This window comes from Rhinopithecus roxellana, chromosome 5, assembly GCF_007565055.1.
Source record: "Rhinopithecus roxellana isolate Shanxi Qingling chromosome 5, ASM756505v1, whole genome shotgun sequence".
Taxonomy (NCBI): domain Eukaryota; kingdom Metazoa; phylum Chordata; class Mammalia; order Primates; family Cercopithecidae; genus Rhinopithecus; species Rhinopithecus roxellana.
In genome coordinates this window covers 70,236,456-70,252,439 of record NC_044553.1, presented here as the reverse complement: position 1 = coordinate 70,252,439, position 15,984 = coordinate 70,236,456, and the positions used below count along the sequence as shown (strand labels likewise).

The 15,984-nt window shown below is 38.1% G+C and overlaps 1 protein-coding gene across 1 annotated transcript in view; it reads left to right on the top strand.

Moving 5' to 3' along the window:
- TMCO5A (transmembrane and coiled-coil domains 5A) overlaps positions 1 to 5,178 on the top strand; it is a 56,303-nt gene extending 51,125 nt beyond the window's left edge. Inside the window, exons 13-14 of the mRNA XM_030931136.1 lie at positions 3,556 to 3,625; positions 4,714 to 5,178. Of these exons, the coding sequence (XP_030786996.1) occupies positions 3,556 to 3,573 (18 nt within the window). The 3' untranslated portion in view covers positions 3,574 to 3,625; positions 4,714 to 5,178. The remainder of the gene's footprint in view (positions 1 to 3,555; positions 3,626 to 4,713) is intronic.
- Positions 5,179 to 15,984: the final 10,806 nt, after the last annotated feature.

The following is a 15,984-nucleotide window of genomic DNA, read 5'->3' as shown; positions in this document are numbered from 1 at the left end:
GAGCACATGATTACTTCAATATTCAGTAAAATCTGTCACACATAGTTGTAGATATTTGCTTGTGCAAGTTGCTTCTTGTTGTCTCGTTGTTATGGTTTGAATGCATGTGTACTTTCAAATTTCATATATTGAAACCTAACACCAAGACAACGGAATTAGAAGGCAGGGCCTTTGGGAGGTGATTCATGTCCTTAAAAAAGAGGCTGCAGAGAACATTTGTCTTTTTTTTTTTTTTCTTTTTCTTTTTTTTGCCTTTCTGCTCTTCTACCTTGTGAGGACACAGCAACAAGGTACCCTCTTGGAAGCAGAAAGCAGCTCTCACCAGACATCAAATCTGCCAGCACATTGATCTTGGACTCCCCACCCTTCAGAACTGTGAGACATTTCTGTTGTTCATAACTTACCCTGTCTATGGTATTTTGTTATAGCAGGAGAAATCGACTAAGATACTCTTACAAGTGAATTTTGGAAGAAAGAAAGAGTTATGTCTGAACTTTAGGTCAACGCTGGATCAGAGATAAACAAATAGCCATTAGTTACAGAATGAAGTATTCAATAAATACTAGGAGAAATTATTTGTAGAAATTTTCGGGGAAAAAAAACCCAACAGAACAGAACACAGAAGGGGGATGAAGAAAGGCAATCTTAGAATCAAAGAGGGGGTGGCTTCTGCTGACATCTAGATTATAGAAGATTCTTCAACAGTGTTGTCTTCTTTCCTCTTCATTCTCTCAGAGGAGTCAGTAACTTTCCCACCACACAAGAGGCAAACCATTTGGAAGGTTATAGAATTCCACCAGATTTTAATTGTGAGGTTGTAGGGTAGGTAGGTGTTAATTTTTCTTCTCAAATTAGAATGATTTTCCCTGGGTTTTATTATTGGATTCCATGCTCTGTTGTAAGAATATTTTAATGCAAATGAACTAAAATTGTATAATTTTTTGCTGTCATCTTTCATCCGAAGCACATAAAATTCCTAAGTTTCACTCAAAGTTCTAGCAGTACATTGTAAATTTCTTAAAGTACTGTGGATAACTATAGAAAATGTTGTACTTCACTATGCTAAGAAAATATTTTTTAAACAAAATTTCTGTTTATTCTATTTTTAGAAAATAATCAGTTAAATTGACTTTCTCACCTCTAGACACTTCTCGGAGAACCATGAAAACAAATTCAAGGCAGAATAGTGACCTTCCTTGAGTCACTTTAATTCATCGTCTGCATCTGCATCTCCATTCTGATGCAAGTAGATGGAAGTTTGCCTTGGTCATTCCTAGCTGTTAATTGAAAACACTCTATTATCTTTTCTAAAATCAAGTTATGTTCTTGAGATTGTATTTATTTTTTAAAAATTCTGAAACTCAATTTCTTACTAATTCATATTAGCTTTTTTTCATATTGGCTTTTTTTAAATGAACTTGTACCATATTCTCCGTAGAGTTAATATCTTGGTTGGAACCTTTCCACTCAAGAAATAAATGGTCCAGTGAAGAAAGTAATATGCCATTATCATCCTTATGCTTTGAAAATCTGTAGAATTTTGGAACTAGAAAAAACAACTGAGACAATTGAGTTCTAGAGAAGTTAAGTGACTCACCTTGGGTTACACAGATAACTAGTAATAGAAGGCAGAACACACAGTATCAGAAAAACTTGGGTTTATGAGATTTTGAAGGGCAGTTCAGTCTCTCAAATACATTTTTAAAGAGAGGCTTGCACATAGTGAACATTCAACAAATAGAAATTAAATGAATGTAGAAATGTACATACTTGTAGAAATGTACATACTAGGCTTGCTCAAATCTGTTTTTGAATCCCTTCAATACATTTTTTATTTCATCCAATCTTTGACAAACCTGACAAAAAACAAGCAATGGGGAAAGGACTCCCTATTCAATAAATGGTGCTGGGATAACTTTGGGCTAGCCATATGCAGAAGATTGAAACTGAACCCCTTGCTTACACCATGTACAAAAACCAACTTAAGATGGATTAAAGACTTAAATGTAAAACCCAAACATTAAAAAAAAAAAAAAAAAAAAAACCTGGAAAACAACCTAGGCAATAGTATTTTTGCCATAGGAACTGGCAAAGATTTCATTATGAAGACTCCAAAAGCAACTGCAGCAAAACCAAAACTTGACAAATGGGATTTATGCAAAGAGTTTCTGCACATCAAAAGAAACTATCGATAAACAGACAGCCTACAGAATGTGAGAAATTATTTGCAAACTATGCATCTGACAAAGGTCTAATATCCAGCATCTATAAAGAACTTAAACAAATTTACAAGAATAAAAAAACCTCATTAAAAAGTGGGCAAAGGACATGAACAGATACTTTTTTAAAGAAGACATACCTGGGGCCAACAAGTATATTTTTTTAAAGTTCATTATCACTGATCATTAGAGAAATGCAAATCAAAACCACAGTAAGGTACCATCTCACACCAGTCAGAATGGTTATTATTAAAAGTCAAAAAATAACAGATGCTGCAGAGGTTGTAAAGGAAAAGAAACTTATACACTAGTGGTGGGAGTGTAAATTCGTTCAGCCATTGTGGAAAGCAGAGTGGTGATTCCCCAAAGAACTAAAAACAGAACTACCATTTGACCCAGAAATCCCATTACTGGGTATATACCCAAAGAAATATAAATCATTCTATCATAAGGACACATGCACGTATACGTTCACTGCAGTACTATTCACAATAGCAAAGACATGGAATCAATCTAAATGCCTATCAATGGGAGATTAGATTTTTAAGATGTGGTATATAAACACTGTGGAATATTATGCAGCCATAAAAAAGAACTAGGTCATGTTCTTCGGAGGAACATGGATGGAGTTAGAGGCCATTATCCTTGGCAAACTAACATAAGAACAGAAACCCAAATACTGCATGTTCTCACTTAAAAGTGGGAGCTAAATTATGAGAACAGATAGACACAAAAGAGGGGAACATCAGACACTGGGGACTACCTGAGAGTGGAGGATGGGAAAAGGGAGAGGAGCAGAAAAAAATAACTATTTTGTACTAGGTTTATTACCTGGGTGAAAAAATAATCTGTACAACAAACCCCAATGACACGAATTTACCTATATAACAAATTGTACATGTGCCCCTGAACCTAAAATAGAAGTTTTTTAAAAATTAAAGTATTTTCATTTCAGTTATGATACTTTTTAGCTCCAAAATTTTTTAGTTTTTTTTTTTACATTTTCTATTTATCAATATTTTCATTCTGTTCATACATTGTTGTGTTTACTTTTCCTAGATCTTCTTTTAAGTCCTTGAGCATCTTTGTCAGAGTTGCTTTAAAGTATTTGTCTAGCAAGTTCACCATCTGGATTTTCTCGGGGTTTCTTTTTTTTTTTTTTTTAAATAGGAGCCACATTTTCCCATTTTTTAATATGCTTGGTGATGTTTCTTGTTGAAAAATGAACATCTGGATTATAATGAAGTAATTCTGAAAAGAAGTTTCTCCTCCTTTCCCAGGGTTTGCTAATTTCGGTTTATTTTATTTTATTTTATTTTATTTTTGATTGTTATAGACCGTCTGCGAGGGATGAGCCTGAGGTGTTAGCATTTTCTCAGGTCTTTTGAGCCTGCACCTGTCCCTAGGCATGACAGTAACTCTCTGAATTTCTCTGTATATGTGGTTACTTTTGAATGTCTAAGATTTTAAATATCTGGCTCCCCAACCCAGATTACAATGAAGAGATAGCACATTGAGGGTAGAATATCAAAAGAGTGCTGACCCTTTAAATCCTCTGAAAGTTGATTCATCTTTGGGGGAGAGCCTTGCAATGGAGTGGGCAGGGTGTAACAATGGCTGCCTACGTATGTGTCTGCATCTCCAAGATCGAAAATAGCAATCATGGATCAGATCATAGATCCCCAATTTATGAAGGACAGGGCTTTGAGGCTTACCTGGCTCCCACAATGGGTATGGAGGTGTTGCCTGCCCTTGGGGTGGAGCGTGGGAGATGGGTAGCTGCTTCTCTGCTAAAAGCTGAACTTACCCACAGTTTGTCATCCAAACCTTCCCCTGGAAGTTGTAAGCCTTCAAATAGATTCTAAAGTTCCAAAAGTTAGATCAGATAGGTTTTGCCAGTGCAGTTGTTGTCTGGGTAGGAAGACAGATTCCTGGTGCTTCCTGCCTTACCATCTTCCCAGAATCCTCAACATAATCCAGTTTTATAAAACTGGGGAACCAACCCTAACCCAAAAAAAGAATTTAAACCTCTCCTCCATCGAGTCTTCCTCTGCAGAGCAGAGGATCCACTGTTGGTGTCCCTGTGGCCCAGTTGGAAGGTGAGGGAAGTAATACAGTGACAGAGAAGGAGAAGTCTACAGTGAAAGAGTAGTGACCCCAGAGAAAAGAGCCCAAGAGGCTCACAGGCCACCATTTGCAGGCTTCCAAATTAAAACAGTATTCAGTTAAAAAGGACAATGCAAGACCCGGCTAAGGGAGTAAGGAGCTAGAGAAGGAGAAGCATGACAAGATTTTCCAGTGGCTAGCAGGAAACAAGGCTCAAATATTCCCTGAGTTGGAGTCTCACTGTTCTTATGACTTTTTACCTGGTGCCCCTACCCTCAGATATGGATGTAAGGAAAGAGTTTTAAAAGATTATGCTAAAAGGATATTAAATATACGACTTGATAGTCATTGCAATTAGTTGCGCTCTTGATTCAACCTCTCATTCCAGCTGCTTGATAATCTCTGGGATCCTACATCTGCACTTACCGTGTCAGCCGGTCCACACAGCTTGCTGTCACACTTCAGTTCCATAAATGGCTGCCTACAGAGGAAAGCTTCACATGTGCCTAAAAACTCCCTCCAGATCGTCATCAGCCCGTATTCAATCACAAGAAGGTCTTTCAATCTGAAACTCCGGATATATTAATATCTACAGCTGTACAAGCCAGCCCAGTTCTGGGAAGGAAGGAAGGAAGGGAATGGGTGAAGACAAGAGTGAGTGGTGGGTGGGGAGGGCTGTTCTGTACATGTTCCTATCACTTTAGTAGCTCATCAAAGACGGCAAACGTCAGCACTTCTTGATTTGGTTTTGACTACCCCAAATTTCTACAATTACAGATTCTTGTTTTAAGTCCTGGTAAAACCTTTTCCCTTGGGGCTAGGGAACTGTGCAAAGGAAAGAAGAATACTGGAAGAGTGATTTGTTAGGTGTTAAATGGTGCTACATCTTTATAAGCAACAGCTCTCCCTACCTCCACCTATTTGTGCCCTCCCTACGCCCACATATCAGCCAATCTGGAAATGAGAAAAAACACTACAAAAGAGGAGAAGCAGAGTCAGTCCCTCTTTAGGGACCTTGGTGCCAGCTACAAAGGAAAGGCCACTACAGAGTTAAAAAAAAAAAAAAAAATCTTTCTCCTAACTTTGCCATCCACTCCCCCCATCATGCTCTTAAGACTTAAAGCCACAAGTCAACAGAGCTTCTCCACATTGTTCTTTTTCCCTTTTCATTCGGATTCCAAAATAATCAGAGAAACTCCACCTCACTTTCTCACTCCACAGGAGATGAACCGTGCAGTTTGGTAAAATTCTTTTGCATCCTGCAATCAGATTTCGATTTCTCCTCTCTTCCTCCGATTTAGCTTTCGTTTCCTGGACAATAATGGTTAGACAGTTGCCTCAGTAACAAGCCTTGGCATTTCTCACGAAGTCCAAATTGGTAACTTCCACCGAAGAGCCCAGTGGCTCATCCCAAATGTGCTCTCTAATTTATGCTCTGTCTGATCCAAAACTGCTCTGTGAATTTCCCACTGTCATGTTCCTGCAGTTCAGTCAGTCATTTTGTAGAAGCACATGATCCTTAGGATCCCAGCAGTATATGGCACTGCTGCAAAAATTATTTTTATCTCTGGCTGCTCTGTGATGACTCAGAAAATATATAAGACATAGATGAGAAGATAACAAAATTGTGTTTCCAGAGGTATATTATAGTGGCCTGTTATGTAATCCCCTCCAAAAAAGAAAAAAGGACCTGTATTCACTTAATCCACACGATGGTGCTAGCCTCAAAAAAATTGCCCTTCTCAGTCTTGCAAGAACAATGAAAACAGTTCCACTTTCCTCTCATTAATGGCAAAGCTGTACACTGTAGCCAAGGCATCACTTTTCTAGGGGGACGTTAATTCTGTAAGTAAGCACCTAAAATAGATGGGTTCATCCTAATCCCCTTCCTCAGCCCACTTCCCAGGGAGATAAAACGGAACAAAATCACTCTTCTTTTCAACTCACTGATTCAATCATTTTAGCAACCCTGGGGCGTAAGAGTGATTCATGCTGGGCTTTTGGATGTGTGCAATCTTGGCACAGACCCTTACTATGCCTCAGAGGGAGCTGAGTGACTTGGGAGTGTGTGGGGGAGTGCTAGTCAACCAGCAGTCTAAGGCTCCTCATTGGGTTCTAATAAGTGCTGCTGGGAATGAAAGAAGATGGGAGCACCAGACATTTCACCGGGGTCACTGAATGAAAAAAGTGGATTCAACGTGGGCGCCTTCCAGGCTAATGGGCAAAGAAAACTAGGAAGTCTGTTTTGGGCGTCTCAACTCAAAATTGTGCTCTCCACCTGTCTAATGACCAAGTTTCACCAGCTGCCTCTCCTTTTTATGGAATTTAAATCTTTCACTTAAATGTTTTAAAAGCTCAGGGTAATCTTGTTAAGCATGCTAAGTAGTGTTTAGGTAACATTAAGATGCCAAATGGAACCAATTACCAGGTGTATAAACAAACAATTTTTAAAAGTCTGAAAACTGTCAAAACCAAAAAGCACTCTCAACTTTAGAAAGGGAGAACCAACTGAAGCTCTTCAATGGCTCCAAGTAAGCCCTTACCTGAAGTTGATACTAATAACAATGATAGCCAGGAGCAGTGATATGGGTCCAAAATATCTTCAGACCTGGCCCTGGACATGGCAGCTTGATGATGCCTGTGGTTTGGGAACTAGCACAAGGCACCACTTACCGTTACACCCAAACATCCCCCTCTGGCCTGCCGTGTACTTTTGATGCTTTTACATGTTTAAACCCTCCAACTTTAGACCAGCTGCTAAGAATATTATTTCTATAACTTCTATTGTAAAGTATACATTCTAACTGAGAAGGAAGAAACGACTGAAGGAAAAACTTCTCATTAGGATGAATGAGTTCATTAGATTCGCTCATTTATCAGAATAACAAGGAGGTAGAACGTGAGGAGATGGCATGTAGGAGAACTAAATGTCAACAAAGAACAAACAGTTTGACAGTCATAAGTTCTGGGAGAAAAATGACCTGGGAGATGGCAACAATGAGTTTGAAAGGATTTTTCTATTTATCACAGATCAGACATAAAAATGATGTTCACGTGTTCAAAAAATTTCACTTCAGCTCACACTGGGTTTTTTGTTTTGATGTGCAGTTGTTGCAAATATTTTAAATTCTGAAAATGTCATTTAAAGCCCAGATTTAGGGCTTCTCTTTAAAAAGTAAAAAGGTTTTTATTCCCATAAGTTCGATTGTTTTAATTTTTAACTCCCCAAATAAGTGAAAATGTTGTTGTCTTTCTCTGTTTGTCTTATTTCACTTAATGTCTTTGAGTTTCACCCATGTTGTTAAAAATGACAAGATCTCATTCTTTTAATGGCTGAATAGTACTCCATAGTATATATGTATCACATTTTATCAATTTGTCTGTGGATGGACACCTAGGCTGCTTCCAAATCTTGGCTATTGTGAATAGTGTTGCAATAAACGTAAGAGTATAGATACTTCTTCAATACACTCATTCCTTTTCTTTTTGGTATATACCTAGCAGTGGGATTACTGGGTCATATGGTAGTTCTATTTTTAGTGTTTTGAGAAACTTCCAAACTGTTCTCCATAGTGGATATACTAATATACATTCCCATCAACAGTGTACAAGGGTTCTTTTTTCTCCATATCGTCGTCAGCATTTGTTATTGTCTGTCATTTGGATAACTGGGGTGAGATTATATTTCATTGTAGCTTTGATTTGCAGTTCTCTGATGATCAGTTATGTTGAGTACCTTTTCATAGGCCTGTTTGCCATTTGTATGTCTTCTTTTAAGAAATGTTTATTCATATATTTTGCCCATTTTTAATTGGATTGTTAAAATTTTTTCCTATAGAGTTTTTTGAGCTCCTTATATATTCCAGCTGTTAATCGCTTGTCACATGAGTAGTTTGCAAATGTTTTCCCCCATTCCGTGGATTGTCTCTTCACTTTGTTGAATTTTTCCTTTGCTCTGTAGAAGCTTTATAACTTGATGTGATCCCATTTGTCCACTTGTGCTTTAGTTGCATGTGCTTGTGGGATATTACTCAAGAAATTTTTGCCCAGACAAATGTCCTGGAGAGTTCCCTAATGTTTTCTTTTAGTAGTTTCATAGTTTGAGGTTTTAGATTTAAGACTTAATCCATTTTGATTTGATTTTTGCAAATAGCAAGAGATAGGGATCTAGTTTTATTCTTCTGAATATGGATATCCAGTTTTTCCAGCACCATTTATGAAAAGACTGTCTCTTCCCCTGTGTATGTTCTTGGCACCTTTGTCAAAAGTGAGTTCACTGTAAGAGGTATGATATATTTCTGGGTTCTCTATTTGGTTCCATTGCTCTGTGTGTCTGTTTTTATGCCAGTATCATACAGTTTTGGTTACTATAGTTCTAATTTGAAGTCAAGTAATGGGATTCCTCCAGTTTTGTTCTTTTTGCTCAGGATGGCTTTGACCATTCTGGGTCTTTTGTGGTTCCATACAAATTTTAGGATTTTTTTTTTTTTCCTGTGGTGAATGTCATTGGTATTTTGATAGAGATTGCATTGAATCTGTAGATTGCTTTAGGTAGTATGGACATTTTAACAATATTGATTCTTCCAATCCATGAACATGGAATACCTTTCTATTTTTTTGTGTCCTCTTCAATTTAATCAGTATTGTACAGTTTTTTGTTTTTGTGTGTGTGTGTGTTTTTTTTTAGATGGAGTTTCACTCTTGTTGCCCAGACTGGAGTGCAATGGTGTGATCTCAGCTCACCGCAACCTTCACCTACCAGGTTCAAGTGATTCTCCTGTCTCAAGCTCCCTAGTAGCTAGAATTATAGACATGCACCACCACACCCATCTAATTTTGTATTTTTAGTAGAGACGAGGTTTCTCCATGTTGGTCAGGCTGGTCTTGACCTTCCGACCTCAGGTGATCTGCCTGCCTCGGCCTAGCAAAGTGCTGGAATTACACACGTGAGCCACCATGCCCAGCCCAATCAGTATTGTATAGTTGTCATTATTAAGATCTTTCACTTCCTTGGTTAAGTTTATATCTAGGTATTGTATTTATAGCTATTGTAAATGGGATTGCTTTCTTGATTTCCTTTTCAGATTGTTCGCTGTTGGCATATAGAGATGTTACTGATTCTTGTATGTTGATTTTGTAGTCTGTACCTTTAATGAATTTGTTCCAGTTCTAATAGATTTTTTAGGTTTTTCCAAATATGAGATTACATTATCCACAAACAAGTAGAATTTGACTTCTTCCTTCGAATTTGCAGGCCCTTTTCTTTCTTTCTCTTGTCTGATGGCTCTAACTAGGAACTTCTAGTACTATGTTGAATAACAATAGTGAATGCGACATCCTTGTCATATTCCAGATCTTAGAGGAAGATTTCAGTTTTTCCTCATTCAGTGTTATACTAGCTGTGGATCTATCATATACAGCTTTTATTGTGTTGAGGTATTTTCTTCTATCCCCAGTTTTTTTTAAGGGTCTTTTTCATAAGGGGATGTTGAATTTTATCAAATGCTTTTTCAGCATCAATTGAAATGATCATGACTTTGTCCTTCATTCTGTTGATATAATGTATCATGCTGATTGATTTGCATATGTTGAATCATCTTTGCATCCCTGGGATAAATCCCACTTGGTCATAATGAATGATCTGTCTAATGTGTTGTTGAATTTGGTTTGCTACTATTTTGTTGAGGATTTTTACATCACTGTTCATCAGCAATATTGGCCTGTAGTTTTCTTTTTTTGATGTGTCTTTGATTTTGGTATCAGGGTAATACTGGCCTTGTAGAATGAGTTTGGAAGTATCCCCACCTCCTCAATTTTTCAGAATAGTTTGAGTAGAATTGGTTTTAAATGCTTGGTAGAATTCAGCAATGATGGCATCAGGTCCAAGACTTTTCTTTGCTGGAAGATTTTTGATTATGGTTTTGATCTTGTTACTTGTTATTGGTCTGTTCAGGTTTTGAATTTCCTCATGATTCAATCTGGGTAGGTTGTATTTGTCTAAGAATTTACCCATTTCTTCTAGGTTTCCAAATTTATTGGCATAAAGTTGCTCATGGTAGCCTGTCATTATCCTTTGAATTTCTGTGGTATTGGTTGTAATGTCTCCTTTTTAATCTCAGAATTTCTTTTTTATTAGGGTCTTCTCTCTTTTTTTCTTAGCCTGGCTAAAAGTTTCTTGGTTTTGTTTATCTTTTCAAAAAACAAACTTTTCATTTCATTGATCTTATGTGTATTTTTATTTAAATTTCATTAGTTTCTGTTAAGATTTTTATTACTTCTTTTCTTCTACTAATTTTGAATTTGATTTGCTCTTGTTTTTCCAGTTCTTTCAGATGTATAATTGTGTTATTTACTTGAAGTTTTTCTACTTTTCTGATGAAGGTGCCTATTGTCATATCCTTTCCTCTTAGTACTGCTTTTGCTGTATCCCAAAAGTTTTATGTTATGTTTCCATTATCATATGTTTCAAGAAATCTTTCAGTTTCCTTCTTAATTTCTTCATTGACTCGCTGGTCATTCAGGAGCATATTGTTTACCAGTGTTTGTAAAGTTTCCAGCATTCCTCTTGTTATTGTTTTCTAGTTTTATTCCATTGTAGTTAGATAAGATACTTGATATTATTTCAATTTTTTTTGAATTTTTAAGACATTCTGTGGCTTAACATATGGCCTATCCTTGAAAATGATTCATATCCTGAGTAAAAGAATGTGTATTCTGCAGCCATTGAGTGAAATGTTCTGTAAATATCTATTAGGTGTACTTGGTCTATAGTGCAAATTAAGTCAGATATTTCTTTGTTGATTTTCTGTCTAGGAGATATGTCCAATGTTGAAAGTTGGATGTTGAAGTCTCTGGCTATTATTGTACTGGGGTCTATCTCTCTTTAGCTCTAATAATATTTGTTATTTATATCTGGGTGCCCCAGTGTATTAAATTTAAATACATTTAAACTTCTTATATATCCTCTTGCTGCATTGACCCCTTCATCAATATATAGTGACCTTCTTTGTCTCTTCTCATAGTTTTTGTCTTGAAATCTATTTTGTGTGATATCAGTATGGCTACTCCTGCTCATTTCATTTCCATTTGCATGGAATATAATTGTCCATCCCTTTATGTTCAGTCAACATCACTTTATAGGTGATGAGTGTTTTTTATAGGCAATAGATCATTGGATCTTTTTTTTTTAAATGAATTAGCCACTCTATGTCTTTTGGTTGGAGACTTTAGTCCATTTACATTCAATGTTATTATTGATAAGTAAAGACTTACTCCTGTCATTTTAAAATTTGTATCCTGATTGTTTTGTGGTCTTCTCTTCCTTCTTTCCTGTCTTCCTTTTCATGAAGGCAATTTTCTCTGGTGGTATGTTTCAATTTCTTGCTTTTTATTTTGTGTATATCTGTTGCATGTTTTTTGATTTGAGGTTACCATGAAGCTTACAAATAATATCTTATAACTCCTTATTTTAGACTAAGTGCAACTTAACACTGATTGCTTAAACAAACTAACAAGCAAGCAAAAAGAAAACTCATACAAACTCTACACTTTATATTCATCCCCCACTTTTTAACTTTTTGTTGTTCCTATTTATATCTTATTATATTGTCTATGTTTTGAAAAATTGTTGTAGTTACTATTTTTGATAGGTTCATCTTTTAGTATTTATACTCAAGATATGAGTAGTTTACACACCACAATTATAGTGTTATAATTTTCTCTGTCTTTCTGTGTACCCACTATTACCAGTGAGTTTTGTACCTTCAGAAGATTTCCTAATGCTCACTAATGTCCTTTTCTTTCAGACCAAAGAACTGGCTTTAGAATTTCTTGTAGGACAGGTTTAGTATTGATGAAATACCTCAACTTTTGTTTGTCTGGGAAAGTCTATTTCTCCTTCATGTTTGAAGGATATTTTCACAGGATATGCTAATTTAGGATAAAAGATGTTTTTTTTTCCTTCCACATGTTATTCATTTCTTTTCTCTTGCTGCTTTCTTTATCATTGACCTTTGGGAGCTTGATTATTAAATGTCTTGAGGTAGTCTCATTTGGATTATATCTGCTTGGTGTTCTATCATCTTCTTGTACTTAAATATTGATATATTTCCCTAGGTTTGGGAAGTTCTCTGTTGTTTTCTCTTTAAATATATTTTCCACCCTGATCTCTCTCTCTCTCTCTTTTTCTTTCTCTCTCTCTCTCTCTCCCCCCCCTTTAAGGCCAATAACTTTAGGTTTTCCCTTTTGAGGCGATTTTCTAGATCTTACATTTATGCTTCATTCTTTTTTATTCTTTTTCTCTTTTTTCTCCTCTGGCTGTGTATTTTCAAATAGACTGTCTTCAAGCTCACTAATTCTTCTGCTTGATCAAGTCTACTGTTAAGAGGCTCTGATGTATTCTTTAGTATGGCAATTGTATTTTTCAGCTCCAGAATTTCTGCTTGAATCTTTTTTTTTAATTATTTCAATCTCTTCATTAATTTCATCTGATAGGATTCTGAATTCTTTCTCTGCGTTATCCCAAATTTTGTTGAGCTTCCTCAAAACAGCTATTTTGTGTTCTCTGTCTGAAAGTTCACATATCTCTGTCTCTTTGGTACTGGTCACAGGAGCTTATTTCAGTCATTTGGTGAAGCCATTTTCTGGGTAGTCTTGATGCTTGTAGATGTTTGTGGGTTTCTGGGTGTTGAAGAGTTAGGTATTTATTATAGTCTTCTCAGTCTGAGCTTGTTTGTGCCCATCCTTCTTGGGAAGGCTTTCCAAGTCCCTTTTTAAAGAGATTCGGGCACTGGGATCTATGTCTTTGGTCACTGCGGTTGTATGTGCATTAGGGGGCACCCTAAGCCCAATGATGCCATGGCTCTTGCAGGCTTGTAGAAGTACTTCCTTGATGTCTTGAGTATGACCTGAGAGAATTATCTGGATTATCCAGCAGAGACCCTTGTTTTCTTCCCTGACTTTCTCCCAAACAAACAGAGTCTCTCCCTTTCTCTCTCTCTCTCTCTCTGTCTCTCTCTCCATCTCTCTGTCTCCAGTTGAAGCTAGGGGAGGAGTGACTAAAGCACCCCTGTGGCCACCACAACTGGGATTGTGCTGGGTCAGACCCAAAGCCAGCACTGGGGTCTCACCCAAGGCCCACAGTTACCACTGCTTGGCTATCACCTATGTTCATCAAGGCCTCTATAACGCAGGTGGCAAATACAGCCAAGTTCATGTCCTTCCTTTCAGTGCAGTGAGTTCTTCTTGGCCCATAGTGGGTGTGGGTACACAGATGTCATCCAGGAGCCAGGACCTGGAGTCAAGAACCTTAGGGATTTACTTGCTGCTTTGTTCTACTACTGTTGGGCTGGCACCCAAGCCTTAAGACAAAGTCCTTCTCACTCTTCCCTCCCCTTTTCTCAAGCTGATGAGTCTCTCCCCATGGCCACCACTGCCCCAGGCCCACAGTAAGCACTACCTGGCTACCGCCATGTTCACTCAAGGCCCAAGGGCTCTTCAGTCAGCTTGTGTGCATGCTACCAGGCCTGGGATTCTCTTTTCATGGAAGTAGGCTCCTCTATGGCCCAGGAAGGATCAAGAAATGCTGTCCAGGAGCCAAAGCCTGGAATCAGGAACCCCAGGAGCCCACTTGGTACTCTACATCGCTGTGTAGAGCTAGTGGTATCCAAGCTTCAAAAGAGTCCCCTTACTCTTCTTACCTCTTCTTTCCTTAAGCAAAAGAAGTCTCTTTTGTAAGGCCCACAGTTGGGAATGTGCTGGGTCACACATGAAGCCAGCATGGCTCTGAGACTCACCCAAGGCCCAAGGTGAATACTGCTTGGTTGCTACTGCTGATTATTCAGAACCCAAGGACTCCTTAATCAGTAGGTGAAAAATTCTTCCAGGACTGAGTCCTTCCCTTCAAGACAGCAGGTTTCCTTCTAGCCCAGAGTGTGTCTAGAAAAGTCATCTGGGAGCTAGGGCCTAAAAAAGAGGCCTCAGGACTCTGCCTTGTGCCCCATTCTACTGTTGCTGAGTGGATATCCAAGTTCCAAGACAAAGTCCTCTTTAATCTTCCCTCTCCTCTCCTCAAGCAGAAGGAATAAGTTTCTTTCAGTGCTGCCTGGGGTTGGGGGAGAGGTGACACTCCCCTGGCCATCTCAGCTGGTGGCTCACTGGGTCATGTGTGCCCCAAGTCCACTGGCTCTGAGCCAAGCACAGCACTGAGATTTGCCCAGGAATTGCAGTGCTTGTGGCTTAGACTGCCTTTCAAGTTTATTTTGAACCCCACAGCACTTTAGCCAACGGTGGTGGTGGTGAGGCTTGCTGGAACTCAGGTTCCAACAGCCGGGATAAGTGATTCTCCTCTGGCTAGGGCTGGACTAAATGCTCCCTCTGCGGGTGCCATCTGAGTTCTGCCCTCTGTTGCTTTCCACTGTGATAGGGCAGCCCTGAGCTCATATGCAAAATTCCACGGTTACTGCATTCATCCTCTCCAAAGTGCACAGATTCTCTCTGAGCCACATGGGTGGCTTCCAGTGATATGAAGTTAAAACCAGGTATTGTGATTACTCACCTGATTTTTCAATTTTATGAAGGTGATTTTCTTGTTTGTGTTGCTTAATTTGTTGTTCCTGTGGGGGGTATAATTGCTGGAGGTTTCTATTTGGCCATCTTGCTCTCCCTTCTGTTGAAAAGTTAAAAGATTTGTCAACATTGGACAGAATTCTCATGTGACAATAATTGCTTAAACAGAAATAACAGCTATTAACAGAGTATAGGTCTGTTTCTTTACAATGGTTTCCATCACCCCTACTGCATTATGCCCAGTTATTTCACTCATTTGTGCCACCAGTATGCCCCTGTAGGTCCTAATCAACCTTTATTCCTAAGGGCACCTAGAGAGGGGATCCTTAAAAGGGAAATGACAGTGCCAATTGTGTGGGGAGGTGCCGAAAGACAGAAAACTTTTGGAAAAAAGTATAGTTGTACTTGACAGGAAAAAAAAAAAAAAGGAAACACCAGACTGGGCACAATGGCTTATTCCTATAATCCCAGTTCTTTGAAAAGCTGAGCCTAGGTGTTTGAGAATAGCCTGAGTACCATAGCAAGACCCCATCTCTACCAAAAAAAAAAAAAAAGCTAGGCATGATGGTACACACCTGTAGTCCAAGTTATTTAAGAGGCTGAGACAGGAGTCAGGGGAGGATCCCTCGAGCCCAGGAGTTTGAGGCTGTAGTGAGCTATGATCACACCACTGCACTCTAGCCTGGGTGACAGAGTAGAAATTAATTAATTAAAAAATAAAAATTAATTAATCAAAAATAAAAAATTTAAAAAGGAAACAACTTGGAGAAAAGTTAATACAGTACAGCTCATATTGGACTAAGTAGAAAGTACAAGTAGTTTGGTGATTTAGAACAGTGTGAAGAAAAAAGACAATTGAAAAACTGTATGATGAAAAAGTTTTCCTGAATCTCAGTTTTTGATTTATAAGAAGGCAAACCAGGAGTCTTCTTTACAGGTCATATGAACTTTAGAAATAGGCAAAGTCTCCCTGTGCAGCAGGGATGCAGCCTTAAGTACTTTCTTTCTCACAGTTCATGGATGAAGACCGAAGGAACTGAATGGCAATAACGGAGGTTTGGCTTAGTCTGAACATTAGGAACAAACCCTATTC